This window comes from Oryctolagus cuniculus, chromosome 15 (genome assembly GCF_051225735.1).
Source record: "Oryctolagus cuniculus isolate XC-2025 breed Fujian yellow rabbit chromosome 15, ASM5122573v1, whole genome shotgun sequence".
Taxonomy (NCBI): domain Eukaryota; kingdom Metazoa; phylum Chordata; class Mammalia; order Lagomorpha; family Leporidae; genus Oryctolagus; species Oryctolagus cuniculus.
The window spans coordinates 25,865,059-25,885,948 of NC_142881.1; the positions used below are offsets into that span (position 1 = coordinate 25,865,059).

Here is a 20,890-nt window from a genome sequence, read left to right on the forward strand (position 1 = left end):
CACAGGAAGCAGTCTGGGCAGGGGGACCCACCTGTGGCCAGAGCGGGTCCATGCGAGTGCATCCTCTCCTCTCTAGGGGACGATGTGCGTCAGTACCTCCGTCAGTTCCTGACGGGCCCTCGGGGTCCCCCGGGGCTTCCAGGAGCCAGCGCCGATGGGGCCCTGCTGTCACTGGACTACGCAGAGCTGAGCAACCGCATTCTCAGCTACATGGCCAGTGAGTGTCTGCGGGCAGGGCGGCTGGGAAGGGCCTCTGGCCTCCTCCTGCCAGGCTGCACCCAGCCCAGCAGAGGGAGCAGCCTGCAGAGTCACTCAAACCCATGGCCCAGAGGAGGTCAAGGGAAGCCGACACCAGTGTCTTAGGGCCTGTCCTGCATGGACTTGGTACGTGGTGCAGTGCCCCCTCCACTCCCCTGCCATACCCTCACCCCCGCCAACAGCTGTTGACCTGTGCTCCTCCCGAGTCCCAGGGCCACCCTCCCTCTGGGGTGGCACAGCCCAGCACAGCATCTCCCTCCCACCCCTCTTCCCTTCCCCTGATGGCACTTGTGTCCAGATCACTGGGCTGACTCCCCCTCACAGGGTGTTTCCACCTGCCTTCCCCTGCCGCGTCTGAACCCATCACAACTTTGGCTTTGTTCCCCAGGCTCCGGGATCAGCATTGGGCTTCCTGGGCCCCCTGGCCCCCCAGGCCTGCCAGGAACATCCTATGAGGAGCTCCTCTCCCTGCTCCGAGGTGAGGCGGTGCACAGAAGTCTGTCCACATATGTGGGATGGAAGCAGAACCCTCGGGTCAGGCCACGACTGACCCCTTGCTCTTCCTTCGTGTCCCAGGGTCTGAATTCAGAGGCATCGTTGGACCCCCAGGTCCCCCAGGGCCTCCAGGGCTCCCAGGCAATGTGTGGTCCAGCATCAGCATGGAGGACCTCTCGTCTTACTTGCACAGTGAGGCACCGGGAGGGGGCACAAGGAGGACAGAGGATGTGGCCTAGGTTTGGGGGTGCCTGTGGATTTAGGCGTGGGCATCCACAGACCACCGAGCGCATACAGGGCTGGCCCTGGAGAGGGCCCCAGTTGATGAGGTGCCCTTGGCCTTCTCAGGGCGGGAGCCACTGCTCCCAAACGCGGCCCCTAGAGAACTGAGATGCTGTATGTGATTTGAGTCAGACGGGGTCTCCAAGGCTCCATGGTGAAGGGCTGGGAGGGGGCTAGGATGTGTGTAGGAAGGAGGCTCAGAAGTGGGCGTGGAGGGCCAGTCCAAGCCGCCCTTTCCCAGAGGATGCTGGGAAGTGGCAAGCTCTCGACCTGCTGCTGCTTCATCCTCTGCTCACCCAGAGGCCCAGCCTCGACCTCTCCTTTCCACAAAGGGGTCCCCAGTGGGCCCAGCGCCTGGGCTGGGAATTCTGCTGTCTCTGCTTGATGACCTTTGACCTTCCTCTTTCTCTTCCTCCCACCCAGCTGCCGGCTTTTCCTCCATCCCAGGCCCTCCTGGTCCTCCTGGGCCCCCAGGTCCTCGTGGGCCCCCTGGGGTCTCGGCAGCTCTAGCGACCTATGCAGCTGAAAACAGCGACAACTTCCGGAGTGAGCTGATCAGCTACCTCACAAGTAGGTGCCCTCCTGTGCCCACTTTTCCACCCTGTAAGTGGGGCAGCAGGTGCTTGACGTTGCCTGGAGACCAAATAGATGAGAGTCTCTGTCTTTGGGGTACACCCTGCTTCTTTCCTCACGAGCGTGCTCCTACGCACGTACAGGGACCCTAACATTCTTTCAGCTCATAAGGGTCCTTGAGACCCTGGGAGAGACCCCCTAGCTCCCAAGTCTTTCCACCACAACTTGAACTCCCACTCCATGCAGGTCCTGATGTGCGCAGCTTCATCGTGGGCCCCCCAGGCCCGCCGGGGCCCCAGGGACCCCCTGGAGACAGCCGCCTGCTGCCACTGGACGCCGCCTACAGCAGGAGCAGCAGCTCCTCCGCCCGCCGGAGCTCCTCCTACAGTTCAACGGGAGGCTCCTTGGGCGAAGGGGGAGCCTTTGGTGCAGGAGCCGGGGGCCCCTATGGCACTGACATCGGCCCAGGCGGAGGCCTTGAGGCAGCAGAGGGCGGCGCGTACGGCAGCAATGGAGGATCATTCCGGAACGGCTTTGCTGGAGATCTGGATTACAACGAGCTGGCTGTTCGGGTGTCAGAGAGCTTGCAGCGTAAGTAGGGACGTTCAGGCCTCCGTGCGGGGGGGGGGGGGGGGGGGGCTTGTACGCCCCCACAACTGGGCTGCAGACACCGGCCCTTGTTTCTGTGAAGACAGCGGCTCTGGAATCTGTTGGGTAGGGACTGCAGATGGGAGGCATCGTCCTGGTCCTCAGCCGGCTCAGCTCGGGGGCCCCGTGCTGGGACCTAGGCACTGGGGGAGTCCCAAGCAGTCCAGGAGGGGTCTTGGTGCTTTGCTTTACAGCACCTCACTTGTTCTGGGTCTCCCAAGAGTCATCATGACCCTGGCACTTCTCCGGTGGGTCCAAAGGGAGTTGTTGGCTAAGACACCTTTCCTCCCTGTGGCTTTTCAGTCCAGTTAGGCAGGACGCTGCTACTGCATGCCCAAGTGTGTGGGGCACACAGGGGCAGTCACCAGGGCGGTGCCCGTACTGTAGCTGCATCCCATGCTCTGGTGTTTTCCAGGTCAGGGCCTGCTACAAGGAATGGCCTACACTGTCCAGGGCCCACCAGGCCAGCCCGGGCCCCAGGGGCCCCCTGGAATCAGCAAGGTCTTCTCTGCCTACAGTAACGTGACTGAGGACCTCATGGACTTCTTCCGAAGTAAGGCCATCCCCTTGCTTTCCCAGTACCTTCCTGCTGCGCAGCCTCCCATGAGGCCTGCTCGGCGGACCACGCTTGTGAAAACCTGCCTGTGCTGGAGATGCTGAACATCAGATAAACTCCGAACCGTGTTTCCTCTTGCGAGTGCAAACTCCATCACTATCTGTCGGTGATGCTTTGCACAGTTCACGGGGCCATGCCGGCTGCAGGGCAGGCTCTAGCCTAAGGTCCTTTTTCACTCTCTTGCAGCTTATGGAACCATTCCAGGACCCCCTGGGCAGAAGGGGGAGGTGGGCATCCCAGGACCCAAAGGTAAGTGGTGACAGAGAAGCAGCCCCCGCAGGCCACACCATGACCACCCCTGCCGAGAAGCACCTGTGGTGCCTCAGCCACTCCTCCAGCCCTGGCACTCACGGAGCACTTGGTCATGCCCCCATCTTCCTTCTAGGTGACAGAGGCTCTGCTGGACCAAGAGGTCTTCCTGGGCCACCTGGCCCTCGAGGGCACAAGGGAGAAAAAGGAGACAAAGGTAAGTGCTGGCTGCACAGGGGAGTGCCGGAGCGAGCCGAGAAAGGCAGGTAGATGCCAGTGACCGAAGGCAGCCCCTGCTAAGAATGCCACTTTCACAAGTCACATTGGCAGGGAGAAGGGAAGAATGCCAGTCTAGTGGAGGAAGAGATGTTCAGAAAGTCAGTCTTAAAAAAGGTGTCTTCTTTGAAGCCTTCTTTGCAGCCAGTTACAGTTGCTGTGGTCACCCAAGCTGAGGTCCCCACGGCCACACGCTATTCTAACTTCCTACTCATCTTCTTTCAGGTGACCAAGTCTACATTGGGCGGAGAAAGAGAAGTATCGCCACCAAGCCGTGAGCTAACCTTGGCGGAACAAGCCCCTGGACCGGTTCTTACAATGCTTATGGGCACTTACATCAAATTCTCTCTCAAGCGTGAAAGCTGGAGCCTGCCGATGTCCTACTGACAGCATGGCCTGAACAGTCCACCAGCAACACCTATTTTAGTCTGAACAAGATACAGGCATACATATAGCATTCAAAGACGATCTGAAAGCCTCACGGGCAGACTTTAACAGTAGGTGCAACGTTTTAGAACGAGAGTGACTTCTCTGCTCTCTAGCTCTGTGCTCTTGACTTCTTTAATACTTAGTTCACGCCCCAAGCTAGGAAGGCCAGTTCACACAAGCTTGTTCAGGACTCTTGGAGCTTTGCCTAAAACTGAATCCAGGAAACAAAGACTGGATGGGGTGCCTTCTGCGAGGTGACACTGGGCAGGTGCGTCCCGGTTATTACTGCGAGCTGCGCTGGCAGCTCCTTCCTCCGCCGTTCCCTCTGCATTCTTAAGTCACAGAAAAGTTAGCTAAGATGCGATGCTTGCTACTGACAAAATTAAGAAATTCACTTCCCTTATAGGAGGTGACAGGGTTTCTCAGTTATATTACACATGTGTATCACAGTCCGACTGGCTTAGAGAGTCTGACTGCAGCTATAATATGTATCCACAGGTCCACGCTAGAGTTCAGAGAGAGGCTGTATTGAAGTAGATGTGGGCAATGAGCAAGGAATAGAGGGAGAGGAGGGGAAAGAGGCTCCCTGACACTGGGGAGAGGGGGCTTCCACTTGAGACGTCATCCTCTGTTCTGCACTTAGGACATGGCGTGGAGGACTGGGTGCAGTTGGCTTTTAAGCACTTTTCAATGTCTAAAAACATCTGCATGTGGTCTATGAGATGAAAAGTCATTTCAGTTGTAAAATCTTCAATTAAAGTTTTTTTTTTCTTTTTTAGTATGTTTAAATGTGAGGGGTTAAAAAGGAAAGAATTAACAAACATGTTCTGGGTCAGTTTGGTCTAACATTATTTACATAAATGAAAAAAACAAAGGTGGTTGTATTTTGGGGCACAGATTCTGGCATTTCATTTCATCACGGAGCCCTCTACAGGCAGACCTCTGGTACTGTCAGCTCTCTGGGCCTGTTAGGAAGCATCGGAAGGTCTCCCCTAAGCCCAAGTTACCTGAAATAAACACTATTGCAAATGAGCAACATCACTTACAATTAATGCAGTGATTTACTCTGGGCCAAAAGAATTACTGATAATAGGGCAGGTAATATATGAAATAGCAAATTCCTCCTGAGTTAAAATGTAAAGATACCAAGTACCCCAAAGAAATGCACAGTAAAAACATTAAGTGCAGGGGCCAGCGCTGTGGTGCAGTGGGTAAATCCGCCGCCTGTGGTGCTGGCATCCCATATGGGCACCGGTTCGAGTTCCGGCTGCTCCACTTCCAATCCAGCTCTCTGCAGTGGCCTGGGATAGCAGAAGATGGCCCAAGTCCTTGGGCCCCTGCACCCATGCAGGAGACCCAGATCAGCGCAGCTCCATTGCGGCTATCTGGGAAGTGAACCAGCGGATGGTAGACCTCTCTCTTTTTTTCTCTCTTTCTGCCTCTCCTTCTCTCTGTGTAACTCTTTCAAATAAATAAATAAGTCTTTTAAAAAATGCTAAAACATTAAGTGCAGAAGAGGAAATACTCGGTCAACCCGAGGATGTTACAAGCTGTGACTCTCAACTGCTGGATAATTTAAAATGGGGTTAAATTAAATCTACTTCTCCACCTCTACTCTTCTAAAAGACTGGACTGTTTGTTTTCTTTATGGTCTCCCCTGGGTATCTCACATCTTATCCAAGAGAAAGACACACCATTTAGTTTCATGGTATCAAGCATCCACTCACGCCAGCCATCAGCAAGCACCCAATACTCTGCATCAGTCTCTTTGTCTCCTTTACCATCTTACGATGGCCACCTACAATGAGCCAATCTAGGGATTTAACAACGGGCTCACATGGCCCTCAGAATTTTAACCAACTTATTTTTACCAGCTAGTGAAAACTTACATTGTATATAATGAACGAATGCAAAAAATGTACCTTTTAATAATTAAAATAATTCATTGGTGACAAAGTTTATCAGATTTAACCAAAAGCTGGATTTACTTTTACTTTTTTCACAAGTGCTCTAGGGGGTGGGCGTTTGGCACAGAGGTTCAGTCGCTGCCGCACATGCCCAGGCCCTGTAAGTGGAGTGCCTGGTGAGCTCTGGCTCCCCTGCTTGCAATCCAGCTTCTTGCTCATGTGCACCCGGGGAGGCGGCAGGTGACGGCTCCAATACTTGGGCCCCTACCACCCATGTGGGAGACCAAGGCAGCACCAGGCTTCTGGCTTCGACCTGACCCAGCCCTGGCTGTTGTCTGGCTGGTGTGGGCATTTCAGGTGTGAGCAAGTGAATGGAATCTCTCTCTCTGCCTTTCAAATAAAATGAAAGTAAGTAAATGTTTTTTTTTCTAAAGTAGCTTCAGGGGCTCAAGTATTAGAACTGCTTTTTTTTTTTTTTTTTTTGACAGGCAGAGTAGACAGTGAGAGACAGAAAGAAAGGTCTTCCTTTACCGTTGGTTCACCCTCCAATGGCCGCTGCAGCCAGCGTGCTGCAGCCGGCTGATCAAAGCCAGGAGCCAGGTGCTTCTCCTGGTCTCCCATGGGGTGCAGGGCCTAAGCACTTGGGCCATCCTCCACTACACTCCCGGGCCTTAGCAGAGAGCTGGCCTGGAAGAGGGGCAACCGGGACAGAATCTGGCGCCCCGACCAGGACTAGAACCCGGGTTGCCGGCACTGCAGGCGGAGGATTAGCCTATTGAGCCACAGCGCCGGCCAGAACTGCTCCCTTTTTAAAAGTTTATATTGGGGCTGGTGCTGTGGCATGGTAGGTTTAGCCTCCCTCTGCTGCACTGGCATCCCTCATGGGTGCCTGTTCACGTCCCGGCTGCTCCTCTTCCAATCCAGTTTTCTGCTTACAGCCTGGGAAAGCAGTGGAAGATGATCAGAGGTCCAAGTGCTTGGGCACCTGCAACCATATGGGAGACCTGGAAGAAGCTCCTGGCTTTAGATTAGCCCAGCTCTGGCCATTGAGTTAGAGGCTCTAACTCTGCCTCTCAAATAAATATTTCTTTTAAAAAAGCTTATTTGAAATGCAGGAGAGATCTCTCAACTGCTTGTTCACTCTCCAAATACCCACAATAGCCAGGGCTGGGCTGGGGCCGAAGCCAGAAACCAGGCCCTCAATCTAGAACTCTCATGTGGGAGGCTGAGACCCAACTACTTGAGCCATCACCTGCTGCCTTCCAGGGCTGCGTTAGCAAGAAGCTGGAGTCAGGAGCCAGAGCTCGGAATCAAACCCAGGTACTCCAATGTGGGACTTACTAGCTAGGCCAAACGCCACCCTCATATTCCCTCTTAATGATTCTTACCTTGATGAATCAGACTAGCTTTCCCCTTGTGATTATGACTGTATCTTACTAAGATACTCAAAAGTCTTCAGAGTTCTTTGCCCAAGAGAAATAGGGTAGGACTCCAAATCTGCAGTCTTCCCTGGACAAAACCCAGAACAAGGGCGGGCAGATATGAGGTATGCTCTCAGCTGGATCGCACTGGATCTGAGCCCCTTTTGTTTCATCTTTTTTTTTTTTAAAAAAAAGACAAGAATGAGCTCAATGGTGCACAATACTCCTAGATTAGAAAGTGACATGCTACGCCTCCCTCCAACCACACTGAACACTTGCCAAATGATGCTGTCCAGAGCCTGCTGAATCTTGTGTATCAATGATAAAAAGAGGTTATTTGAGCAGAAGTGACATCATATCATCTGTGTAACTGCTTTCCATGAAGGAAAATCTATCCCAAGGGAGGAAAGAGGAGGGGAAATGTGGATGTATATATACACTGATGGAAGTGTTTTGACCTCTGGAAAAACCTCACCTGCCTCCCACCCCCCACCCCCCACTATCATAGAAAACTACATTTGTGAGATTTGTGAGTGTGGTAGTCACACAGTTGGTTACAACTACAGACAGCTAGGAACACTGGTAAGTTGGGAAGGGTTAGGAGACCTGGATGATGGCAAGTTTGAAAATGCAACTAGGACCCCAAAAAGTAGCAAAGTGTTCTCATACAAGACAATCCGGTTCCAAAGATTCTCAACAACAACAAAAAAATGCTTCCCAAAATATATTAAGAAATAACTTTATTTTTTATTTGCCAATCTCATGATTGAAAAGACATGTTGATCCCAAAGAGACAAGAGGCATGACCTGGAACAAAATTCTTTCTGAAAATTTAGTTTGTGAACTTACAACACTGCAAATCAGAGGATCACAAAAAGCTGCAGCCAACACTTAAAAACTGGTAAAAAACACTCTATCCCAAGCTTAGGAGCAGAAAGGTGAAAGCTTTTCAAAACCATCATCAGCCACAGAACAGCAACAACGGAGGAATTAATTGTTATGCCCTCAACTTGAGAAAAGCATTTACAAATACCATCCCATTTCCTAGAAAAGATCATTTTGCAGAAAAGAACTGATTTATTGAATCAAAAGACTATTAGCACAGAATTCTCTTCTTCCCTTCAGTTCTAGGTTTTCCTTTACTCAACAGCATCTCTAGCTCATGCCTGGACAGAATTTGGCTTCTCAGAAGAATCCTTGTCATTTCAGCACAGTGTGGAACAGGGGAAAGTGTGTACTTACAAGGGGACCAGAAGACTACAAAAAACAATCACTTCTGGAGCTTGCTGATGCTCAAGAAATCAGAGACGAGGGTCTCATTAATGCCTGAGAGCTTTGTGCTTGAGGAAACACTAGAGTAGAGGTAGCTCTGGTTCTGGTTTGTATTTAATAATGATTTGTTAGATCCTGTCATAGGAAGGTTCTAATTGTTTGAACAAAATGAAAGCACTCTGAATTTTTCTTTCCCACCCTCCAGTTTCCTATAAGAAAGGGTAAGAAAAAGCTTAATGTGACTCCACACAGAATAGCAGCTAATTCAGTAATTCATACCCTGTGGGCTGACAGGACGAGTAAAGGCAGTGTGGTGCCCTGGGCTCTAGGAGGAAGACCTGCAGAAGAGCAGAGGCCTTGCGTGTTCACAGCCCTCAGGGAAACGAGGGGAGGCTACTGTCTAGGGTGCACAGACTGAGAATTTCTTTTGCACACGTCACAGCACATTCTCCCCCAGCAACAACCACCCAAATGAGGAATGGATCTGGCTGCACGCGTAGCGGCTTCCTCACCCTCACTTCATGCAGGAAAGATCGTTATTACCTATTGAATACAGGGCTGTGTACGAGGTGGGAGGGCATGGATACAAACAGCACATTCCATAAGAAAACACTTTTTGAAAAGATTTATATAACTTTAAGCATTAAATGAATGATTCACCTCTGCATGTCCTACACCCACATGGTCATATTTGAAAGAGAACTCAAGCACAAACACTGAATCCAAAGGGCGGTTCTAAGGGAGGTGCGAGAGTTGCTGATAAACTTACCCCAAGTGTTTAACTGTTCCTCTCTGAGCCTCTCTCCTTGATTCAACACTCTGAATGTCAAGTCGGAAGGATTAGAATCAAATATTCAGACCAAATTAATAATGTGCCATAAACTATTTAGTACAGGATATTTAAATGATATTGAAAAAATGCTCATTGCCTGAAGTATTCATTTTTTAAAAGCCAATAAACTGAAAATTTCAAAGGAGAAAGTAGTATGAGAACCTTCCTCCCCTCTCCCTCTTCAAATAATCATTAAATACACTGGGCAACATTATACAATCATTTTTATCATAACAATATAAACAATTTCCATCATAATCCTGAATATTACTTTATAAAGATATATATTTTAAAAGGCTTTCAAAACAATTTTCAACCCAGCATTTGAGAATAAAGCATTAAGAGTTTTGTTTACAGCAACACATTCATGTGATAAGTGTATGAATTTACAACATACATAATATATATATGTATATATATATATTTATATAAAAAACAAACTTGGCCAGAAGTTAAGGCTACCTACAAAGTTGTCCAAGTAATTTTACTTGTCAAAACAATTACAAAGTTAAAATCATACATGCATTTTTAAATCATCTAAACCACCAAAATAAGGTTCAGCATCCAAAGTTTTCAAATTAACTGAAAGAAAGTGCTACAGACATATACATTTTCTTAATATCAAATCAGTGTTCCCAGAACATTACATTTAAATTTTTCACCAGCCTCAGAAGTAATATAACTAAAAACTCAAACTTTTACAATTTGGTACCTACTACTCTTAAAAGAGAATAGGCTGCAAATGGCAGGCAGCAAGCACCACTGACAAATGTGCTCTCTCTCCTGCACCCCAGTACAGACTATAATACTGTTTGACCTGACACACTGAAATTCTAAGCCTCAAAAGGAACTAAGAATGAAATTTCATTAATAATTACACATATCAGCAACCACATGATAAAGGTTTCAGGCCTTTCCCACGTAAATCAAAGTAAATAATTTAATCATGGAATAAAATAAAACTTCATTTCAAAATAAGAAAAAGTCATTTCTAATATTTGTCTTAATATTTAAATCCTGTTTGAAAAGTATTGTGAACAAATGTCTCTTTTAAGATTAACTTCATAAAATATATTTATAAATATAACTCAGAACCTACAGGCTTCTGACAGTTTGAAATATAACAAAATTTGCTATGATGGAGACAAGTTTTCTAACCAGTTGATGTATTAAGAAATAAACTGGGACAACCAAATCTATATTACTTTTAATTTTGTGAATTTTACATTTCCAATTTCAAATCTAAAAGCTATTTTTCTGCTTTTCCAAACTTAGTATAACATATATTTCAGGATGAAAATATTTATCAAATAATAGATCATTTAAAAACAATAAAGCTTAATACTAAGGGTGTTTTGTCCCTACTGATCAAAAAGAAAATCCTATTGACTGGAATTTAGTCCTACAGGCACTATCTTTAATAAAACTAGCACCCTCAGTCATTAATTAGCTCATGCCTAAACAGGCAATTATTTTCAACAAATTACTGAAGTAACTTTCCTTCAAAAAGACTCTATTTAAAGAAAAAATATATTTATTTACTGAATCAACAGCATATTCTGAGCAACTTATATAGTTTTATGAGTGCTGATTCACCAAATGAAAATTACTCTAACTCCTTACAGCACAGTTTCAACCACAGAATGTAGGCATCATTGAGAATTCAGATCAAGTAAAAAGATATTTATTAACAATACTTAGTAATGTAACAGGTTTTTAAAAAACAAATTTAAACATTATTTCTCTAACAATTTTGCAGGTAACAGTGTCTGAAGAACACAATTTTTAAGAATAATATACAAAGTCACCTTAGGGAAATACTACATAAGATGCACTTTGCCAACATGGCCCAGCACCTGTCTTAGTTCACTTTCCCTTCATCTTTTCGTGAAACAAAACAAAACAAAACACAAAACAAAACCCTCTAGAAGGTGAGGCAGGTGATTGTCTCCATGGCAGAAGATGAAGAGAATACAAGGACATATTTAAAAAGCCACCCAGACCACAGAAGTCCTCCCACTGTTACGATCCAGTGGAATGCAAGCTAGGAATGGGATAGAATTTAGAAATTCGGCTCTGTGTTGACGGGTTAAGGCATTCAGACTCTCCAGTCATTTTAAAGAACACTTCCTGTTCCTGGAGTTTCCTGGCAAACTCTTCTTCCAATGTCTTAAAAAGGAAGGGAAAAAGAAAGAAAATGTTATGTGCTGGTATTATACTGTACATGGAATTTACTGACGGCAAAGAGAAAACCACATGTCCCAAACACTTCTCTGTGTATCATCCTAAGGAAGCCAACTGCTCAGTAGTGAAGATCAGAAGCTTTGAACGCCCCTGGTTTCAAGTTCTAGCTCAGCCATGTGAACAGATCACTTGGGTGAATTACTTCACTTCTCTGCATTACAGTATCATTTACTATCTCTGCTGTGAAACAAGGAGACTACCTATCTCACTGATTTGCTCTGTCAAGAATCTACACAGTAATGATGGACTGACCACACACTGGGTGCCGCAACAGACAGCACCTACTATTAGCTAAATCTGACTCTCACACAAGCCCCTTACCACCTTCTACTTTCTGTTTTAGTTATCAATATGCATGTTTTTCTTCTATACGCTATGTAAAGGACAGATCTAAACTAAGTTTACCTTTACATCCCCAAGATACACAACATAAATAGTTAAGTACTTGATAAATACCTGAAGTACTGTTGCGATCTCAGTGTTTGTGTTCCCCCCACTCCCAGAAAATTCTCTTACACCTAATCCCAAATATGATAATATTAGGAAGTTGGGTCTTCCAGAGGTGACTAGGTCATAAAAGTGGAACTCTCATTCATGGGATCAGTGTCCTCATAAGAGGCTGAAGGGAGAGCTCTTCACCCTTTGCCACGTGAGGACAACATGAGCAGGTAGCAGTACGTAACCAGGAGAGAGCCCTCACCAGAGCCTGACCATGCTGGCACCCTGATCCAGATATCCCAGCCTCCAGCTCATGGTATTTAGCTGTAGCAGCCTCAATGGATTAAGATAGGCATCACTGACTTTGTGGACAAGTGAGTCAGGGATAAATGCTGTTGTAAAGGTAGAAATGATAGGAAAAGATAGGAGGATACAAAAATGTATCTCAGAAGAGGTGAAACATGAGCTTGATCTGCAGAAAAGATTAAGAATTCAATAGACAAAATGGGGAAGGCATGCCAGACAGAGGGGGCCCAAACAATGGCACAAAGCAGAAAACTGCAGAGCTCATGTGGAGAATAGTGACTACAACCCATGCAGGAACAAGCCTGGGAGTCAAGTGGGTGGTGAGAGATGAAGCTACTAAGGTTGTGTTGTACTACGAAGGCTTCAAAATCAAACTGAGGCATTTAGAAGATTTATCAATACCACTGTGATGATACCACAGACGTTCTTTAAGAACTCTGATGATGCCAGTTAAGTAGGAAGAAAGGAAATAGAGACCAGAGTGCCCATGAAGACACTACTGAACAATATAAGCAAGTAGTAGGATAAGGACAGCAATGAGGGTAAGGAGAAATACGATGAAGACAATAAGAATTAATTGGCATCTAACTGAAGTGTGACAGAAATGAAAAACCATTTGAGTTTCCAGCCTAGATGTCAGTAAGAGGACAGGAATACAGGGAGGACATGATGGCAGGCAGGAGTACAAGGTGAGAGACATGAGTGGAGAGATGTTGAACTAGTTCAATCTTTGCTGAGTTTACAGTCTGAAGTCAACATTCAATAGGTTTGATTTATCATTTACAACGTACCAGAACCATTTGCTTTCAAATAGTTTATATTCTCAGGGAAGAAGACAAACAATAAACAAAATGTTAAAGCAAAAGAAAAAGAGAGGATTCAGAATGTTTGGGTGGGCGTGGAGGAGAGTTTACATGCAGTGATCAAAAGAAGAAGCCACTGATGAAATTATACTTGACTAAAGGCCTGAATGAGAGGAGCAGAACTTCAAGACAGGAAATGGGGGGGTTAAAGCTCAAACTAATAATAATAAAAACAATACACAGTAATAGCAACAGCAGACATTCATTGAACTCTGAATATGACTCAGGTACTGGGAAGAGTGCCACATACATTCTCATTTCTTGCAGCTTTCATAACTATCCCAATTAGGTAGATAATAATGCCATTGTTCTACACATGAGGAAAGCTGGGTCTAGAAATACTAAGGGATAAAATTAATCAGTAATTGTCGGCACTGAGATTTGAACCCACTTCTTTGTAACTTTAGAGCTTGTTCTCTATTTTTTTTTATAATTTTTAAAAAAAATTTTTTGACAGGCAGAGTTAGACAGTGAGAGAGAAAGACAGAGAGAAAGGTCCTCCTTCTGTTGGTTCACCCCCCAAATGGCCACCATGGCCGGCGCGCTGTGCTGATCTGAAGCCAGGAGCCAGGTGCTTCCTCCTGGTCTCCCACACGGGTGCAGGGCCCAAGGACCTGGGCCATCCTCCACTGCCCTCCCAGGCCACAGCAGAGATCTGGACTGGAAGAGGAGCAACCGGGACTAGAACCTGGCGCCCATATGGGATGCTGGCGCTGCAGGCGGAGGATTAACCAAGTGAGCCACGGCGCCGCCCCAGCTTTTTCTCTATTAATTTCTTCTGAGTTTTGAAAGTGTCCTTAAAAATGTAAGAACAGAAGCCACGCTGAGCCACAAAACCAGCACTCGTAAGAACAAAGGCACAGCACTGGGCAACGCCCACATGAGACAGAGGTGAGAGGTGAGGGGCGGGGACGGACAGAGGGGTGCCGTGGAAACCGCTGGGACGGGGTCTAGGAAATGAGGGGAGTTAGGTCAGAACACTTTCGATGAGGTCACGGGATTCAGTTGTAAACAGCTCACTTGTAACCACTGTCAACAAGTTCACTCAGGGACTGGAGGCAGAAGCCATATTGCAAGGAGTTAAAAAGAGAAACTGGACAGAGATTTTTCAATGCTTACTCTTCGGTACTTTTCGAATTCTAAACTGCATAACTGTATTACCTATTTAAAAGCATTAATAAATAAAAATGAAATTAAAAAACAATGCTATCAACTAAGTTGGGTCATTTAAATTCCTCTAGAAACCTTTGGTACACAACAGGGGCCAAATATGAGATGCTTAAAAAGTTCATGGAAAATGAATTTGAAAGATAATGTGATTTTCCACCAACTTTTTGAAGCCTCTGCATACATTACTTCTTTGAATGACTGATTGAGAGGATGCATCCGAGAAAGGCATGATTAATATGCATAACAGACAGGAAGATGAAGAGAAGAGAAAGATTTAAGTCTGAGGGTTGGCAAAGGGATAGCGATCACACAGTTATAGCAAAAGCAGAGTTGAAACGGCTCATCAGTAAGACCAGGACAGCAGGCAGTCAGGTACAAACAAGTGGGAGGAAGGCACAGAAGGAGGAAGACCATTCCTTCACTAGATTTAAATTTACATTTGGAAAGATAAATGAACAAATTAATTAATTAATTAATTTACATAACATACAAGAGCCTCTAGTCTGGCTCTAAGCAACTGGTCCAAACTCAGTGGGCATCATCATCACCGTCTCTCTCTTTTACTCCCTAATGCCCACACACAGGCTCACACATAACCCTGCTCTACAAATGCTCCAATGATAAGCACCCACTTGAGTTTCTGCACACTTCACTTCCACTCATTCTCTGTATAAGTTGCCCCCATTTCACTTCAGTCTGTCGGAGGGCCTGGCAAGCTCTTACTCACCCTACAAGCTTCACTTGGCTTACACAGCCACCTCCTCTCCAAGCTCTCCCCAACTTCCCCAGGCAGAAGGAGGCTCTCTGTGCCCTGCCTGTACATTCTGCTCCTTTTCCCTGTATCCTGTACTGAAATCCTCCACAGCGATGACCCTACCAATTTGTATAGCTTGGCAACTGTGAACCTTTTGGGGACGGCAACTATGTCTTTTCATCTGTCTACACCCTGTCCCTGACACAGTACAGAGTGGGAGAGGAGCCAGTAGCTGGGTCATGGATAACTGCAAACACACCACTTTAAAGTTTTTAAAAATTACCTTTTTCCTAGGTCTCAACTTCTCTCTCCACTCCTTTAATTCTTGGCTGTGTTCTTCATCTAGCTCTTTTAGTTTCTGAGTCTCATGCTCAACCAACAGGTGGCATTTTTCATTCTGAAAATAAAGTCATATTAAAAGAATTTCAGATCAACTAAGCAATTTTTCACAAATATAACTATTTTCCAAAATAATAAATTACTTCTCAAACATCAGCTATTCTCCTTTAACAACCAAGGAATTATTCAAATTCTCCTTTATAAAACAAGGAACTATCAAAAATTATAAAATGAGCAGTTTCCTATTCACATGTTCAGAAGTTCTATTACACGCATATAAAAAGAGCTTCAATGGAAAGAAATTTTTTTCCCTTTTCTAAGGTCTATTTTTTAAGAAAACTTTTATTTAATAAATATAAATTTTGAAAGTACAACTTTTAGATTATAGCGGTTTTTCCCCCAATAACCACCCTCCCAAACCATCCCATCTCCTACTCCCTCTCCCATCCCATTCTTCATTAAGATTCATTTTTAATTATCTTTATATACAGAAGATCAACTTCGTATATACTAAGTAAAGATTTCAATAGTTTACACCCACATAGACACACAAAGTATAAAGTACTGTTTGAAGGCTAGTTTTACCATTAATTCTCCTAGTACAACATATTAAGGACAGAGATCCTACATGGAGAGTAAGCGCACAGTGACTCCTGTTGTTGATTTAACAATTGACACTCTTGTTTATGACATCAGTAATCACCTGAGGCTCATGTCATGAGCTGCCAAGGCTGTGGAAGCCTCTTGAGTTCATAAACTCTGACCTTATTTAGACAAGGCCATAATCAAAGTTTTCTCCTCCCTTCAGAGAAAGGTACCTCAAGAAGGTCCACTTTTAAAACTGACACCTCAGAAGGCAGCTTGCACTAGGAACTATTCTACTTTTGTAAGTTAAACAAATATACAGAGTATCTTATACTACCACTTACACTATTCCGAAATTTTAAACATTTTAGGCTGGCTATACTATGTAGGATGCACACTTTAGGTAAGGCCCCAAAACAGCCCTTTCTAAAGCAACCTTTAAATGTACTAGAAGAAAAATTCCCAAATATCTATCACCTTTTCAAAAACCTAGAAAAATCAACTATGTCTGGCATTGTGGCATAGCAGGTTAAGCCACACCCATATGGGTGCTAATTTGAGTTCTGGCTGCTTACTCCATTTCCTATCCAGCTCCCTGCTAATAAGCCTAGGAAAGAAGCAGAGGATCATGGCCCAAGTGCTTGGGCCCCTGCACCCACGTGGGAGACCTGGATAAAGCTCCCGGCTCCTGGATTCAGCCTGGCCCAGCCCCACCCATTGTGGTCATTTGGGGAGTGAACCAGCAGATGGAAGATCTTTCTCTCTGAACTCTGCCTTTCAAGTAAATAAAATAAAATAAAATCTTTAAAAAAAATCATCTGGCAAAACTACCTTTATCATTTTGAAAGCCTGTACATCTTACAAAATATCCTAAAGATAATACCCAATACAAGAAGACTCTATTTCCTAATTTATAATTTAGCTTCAAGGGACAGCCCTGTACAGCAAGTTAAGTCACCACTTGCAATGCTGATATCTGACATCAGAGTGCTGGTTCAAGTCCCAGTTGTTAGGCTTCCAATCCAGCTCCCTGCTAATGTGCCTGTGAAGGCAGCAGCAGATGGTCCAAGTACCTGGGTCCCTGTCACCCACAAGAGAGAACAGGAGGGAGTTCTTGGCTCCTGGCTTCAACCTGGCCCAGACCTGGCCGTTACAGGTATTTGGAGAGTGAATCAACAGATGGAAAATCTCTCTCTCTCTCTCTGTATATTGCTCTTTCAAATAAATAATATTTTAAACAGTCTGTTTTATTCTTTATGTATACAGCTTTTTAAAAAATATTTATTTGAAAGGCAGAGTTAGAGAGGCAGAGGCAGAGAGAGACAGAGAGAGAGAGGTCCTCCATCTGCTGGTCCACTCCCCAAATGTCTGCAACAGCTGGAGCTGTGCTGATCTGAACCCAGGTGCTTCTTCCAGGTCTCCCACACGGGTACAGAGCCCAAGGACTTGGGCCATCTTCTATTGCTTTCCCAGGCCATAGCAGAGAGTTGGATTGGAAGTAGAGCAGCTGGGACATGAACCAGCAACCATATGGGATGCTGGCACCACAGGCGGAAGCTTTATCCACTATGCCACAGCACTGGCCCCATAAATATTTTTTAAAATAGTACCCAATCAGCTTCATATTTACAGTAATCATGATCATACAAAATTTAAACAAGTTCCTATGATATCAAACTTATGTTTGGGTCTATACACACAGTCTCTACATCCTAGCATTTTCTTGACGTGCCACTTCCCTTGGTCAGCTGCCTTTTCTCCGACCCAACCCCAGTGTGTGCTCCTTGTTCTCAGCTGCTGTATCTCACCTGCAGCTGATGCAGTTCTCTCACGTTGGCTTCACACTGCAGCTGAAGATCTCGCATTTGATTTTCATGTTTTTGATGCTGAGCCATTCTCTCATTTTTCTGCCTCTTTTCTTCTTGGGCTGCAAACTATGAGCAAGAAAAACAAAAGACACAAATTACAGTTAATGAGCAATGTAGTTTCTAAAAATTCCAAGGCTGTGATTAATAAATTTAACAAAACTTAAAAGAACAACGAAGCAAACTACAGGTTATAATAATATGCTGCAACTCAAAGCTCAAGTATCCATCTTGATTTGGCAGGGGGAAAGGAGGGACTTGTAAGTAAACCTTAATTCTGCTATCTGCTTAGTAACCTCAATTAATCTGTGTGTGAGACTTGTGACTGCATACACATCATAGTAAGGCCACATGTTTTGACTTAAAAAGCTGTCTAAGTCATCTCATTCCCAAGGTCTGGTCCTAAGACCAGTGTAGCCCAGGATGTGGTGTGAGGCATGGGGCTCTGCCCTCTTTTGCTACCACTCTGGGAAGACTATGTTGGAATATACCATGCTCCTAGCCCTAGTCCATAGATTTGAAGTGCACATCAACAAACCCATGCTAAATATTTACAACACAACTATTGTGGCACTTCCAAAGGTCATTCAAATTTGGTTTTTTGAAACCAAAAAGAGAAGAGGGGCAGGGGCACCTGGCCTAGCAGGTAGAACTTCCTATCAGACTGCTGGTACTCAGGCTCCACTCCCAATTCCAGCTTCCTGCTAATGCATTCCATGGGAGGCAACAGATGATGGTTTAAGTACTTGGGTTGCTGCTACCCACAAGGAATACCCAAATTGAGTCCTCCCATCCTGGCCATAGAGGGCTTTTGGAAAGTGAACCACAAATGGCTATCTCTGTCTCTACCTTTCAAATAGAACAAATGAATAAATAAATAAAATTTGAAAAAGAGTAATTTCCTTATTTACTTGTTTAATTTTGTCCCGGTCCTGATCTGGTGTGGCTGTTGAGTTAATTCTCAAACTCTTCTTAAACATGGCCATTCGAGTCTTGGCTTCACTGCGTTGAATCTTGGGCAGTCTTGCTCTTTCTTGAGTCTGTCGGTTTTTCAGCTCCTCAATAAGTCGTTGATTGTAACGCTGCATTTGTTCTGTTTCCTGGGAAAGTTTTAAACAGAACCCAGTGGTATAGATATAATTCAATACTCAGTTCCCATATGTATGTTCAAATATATCATTTAGTGGTTGTTTTCTATAATTATTCTCTCCCTTTATTCACAGTAACCAGTAAAATATTATGGAAAAATTAATTTATTTTAAAAAATGAAGCTATTAGGATAAGACTCTTAAAATGAAATTTTGTTTCTAAACACAGGGAGTTAACACTTTTAAGATAATTGAATCACAAAGTCAAAAATAGCTACCTTTAAGAGACAAAATGAAGATTATAATATATAAGAGGTCTTTAAATCTTGTAATTAGTTAACATCCTTGTCATTCATAAAACAGAGCTTGCAATTACAATTCAGATACAATTAATTACTGCAAACTTCATCAAAGAAACTTTAGGACTGGGACAGGCCCTTGGCATAGCAATTAATACACCACTTGGAATGCCTGTACCCCATATCTGAGTGCCTGGGCTTCAGTCTCAGCTCTGCTTCCAATTCCAGCTTCCTGCGAATAAACACCCTGAAAGGGAGCACATAACTTGGGCCCCTGCCAGCTACAGTGGAAACCCAGAGTTCTTGGCTCCTGGCTTTGGCCTGGCCCACCTGCAGCTGTTAACAGGCATTTAGGGAATGAGCCAGCAGATAAAATCTCTCTCTCTCTCTCTGCCTTTCAAATAAACTCTAAAATTCTTATAAAAAGAGAAACTTTAGAATAAAAGAAATAAAAAGTGTATTCTCTAATAAATATAAGCTTCAGACGAGATCAGGTGCGTTCAGGGTGGTATGGCCATAGACTAAATATAAGCTTCAAACTATTAGCTTTGCAAACTTTAAAATGAACAAAAAAGTGAAGAAATTTTCCTTTCATTAACCTTTTCATGTCGCTTAAGTAGCTGATGTCTTTGCATGAAATACTGATCTTTAAGTTGCTGTTTGAGCAGCTGGTGTTTTTCTTGTAAGTGTCGTTCTTCAAGCTCCCAAATTGCAGCTTCTCGAGCTAGGAGAAGAAAGGAATTTTCAAAATGTCACTTTGCTTTCTGACTAATGTACTTTATCCCTGATTTTAGTATTTACATAAAAATGTTCCAAATACACTAACTTATACACAAACATTCTAAGCCATAAAAGCTATTTTACCAATGTAAAGACAGTAAGTTTTAGCAGTTTCCATTCTATTCTAACAGCCTGTGGCCTATGGCCTATAAAAACAGAATATCCTATCACAAATACTAAAATTCAATTTAATCATCTTAAAAAAACATATCTAAACTGATTTGTTATAGGGAACAAGTACTTAAAATTCCTTCCTATCATGTATCTATTAAGTATATCAACAATTGTAAGGCATAATGAGTACACAAATTATTCAGACATTTCTAGCAAAATGTGAACAAGGCAAAGACTTAAGAATAATGTTTATGTTCACGTATACTGTCATAAAGGAATTCTATATCTTGCAGTACTTATTTTTAAGAAATTATTTTCTTATTCACCATGACTTTATCCTTCCTTTCATCAGCCTAGCAAAGTAAAGCATTCAAATCATTTCCAAGGTGCATTTAGGAATGTTTTTGAAATACCATTTTATATATACACACATACTGCAAAATTCTATACCTCTCATGAGTTGTTGTTTGTTATTCAGGCACTCTCTTTCAATATTGGCTAACTCTGCCTTCTGTTGTTGGATGATCTTTTTCAAAGAGCCATCTAATTCTTGTTGTTGCTTCTGAACAAATTCTTGTTCCTATCAAACACAGTTGACCATCAGTTAATAAATTATCTACTGTGCTAAACATCCAGTTTTCTATATGACTATTTATGGTTAACAAGATTTCTAAACTAAGTTTACAAAGTATCTAGATTTTAAAAAACCAAAATTATATTGTACATATACAATATAAATGTATTAATCACCCAATTCAACCCCAGAAGAAAAGTAGTATAAAACATA

At 44.1% G+C, this 20,890-nt stretch overlaps 2 protein-coding genes across 5 annotated transcripts in view; one reads left to right on the forward strand and one right to left on the reverse strand.

The window, feature by feature from the left end:
• The window catches only part of COL17A1 (collagen type XVII alpha 1 chain), a 49,240-nt gene extending 44,698 nt beyond the window's left edge, over positions 1-4,542 (forward strand). For all 3 annotated transcript variants that reach the window (XM_089314353.1, XM_008270477.5, XM_070057271.2), the window contains 9 exons: positions 77-217; positions 647-736; positions 835-945; positions 1,459-1,605; positions 1,855-2,199; positions 2,672-2,809; positions 3,059-3,121; positions 3,258-3,338; positions 3,623-4,542. In XM_089314353.1, the coding sequence (XP_089170479.1) occupies positions 77-217; positions 647-736; positions 835-945; positions 1,459-1,605; positions 1,855-2,199; positions 2,672-2,809; positions 3,059-3,121; positions 3,258-3,338; positions 3,623-3,675 (1,169 nt within the window). In that variant the 3' untranslated portion in view covers positions 3,676-4,542. The remainder of the gene's footprint in view (positions 1-76; positions 218-646; positions 737-834; positions 946-1,458; positions 1,606-1,854; positions 2,200-2,671; positions 2,810-3,058; positions 3,122-3,257; positions 3,339-3,622) is intronic.
• Positions 4,543-7,877: 3,335 nt separating this feature from the next.
• The window catches only part of SLK (STE20 like kinase), an 85,571-nt gene continuing 72,558 nt past the window's right edge, over positions 7,878-20,890 (reverse strand). For both annotated transcript variants that reach the window (XM_002718722.6, XM_002718721.6), the window contains 6 exons: positions 20,554-20,683; positions 19,809-19,933; positions 18,734-18,922; positions 17,766-17,891; positions 15,317-15,430; positions 7,878-11,427 (listed from right to left, as the gene is read on the reverse strand). In XM_002718722.6, coding sequence (XP_002718768.2) covers positions 11,281-11,427; positions 15,317-15,430; positions 17,766-17,891; positions 18,734-18,922; positions 19,809-19,933; positions 20,554-20,683 — 831 coding nt within the window. In that variant the 3' untranslated portion in view covers positions 7,878-11,280. The remainder of the gene's footprint in view (positions 11,428-15,316; positions 15,431-17,765; positions 17,892-18,733; positions 18,923-19,808; positions 19,934-20,553; positions 20,684-20,890) is intronic.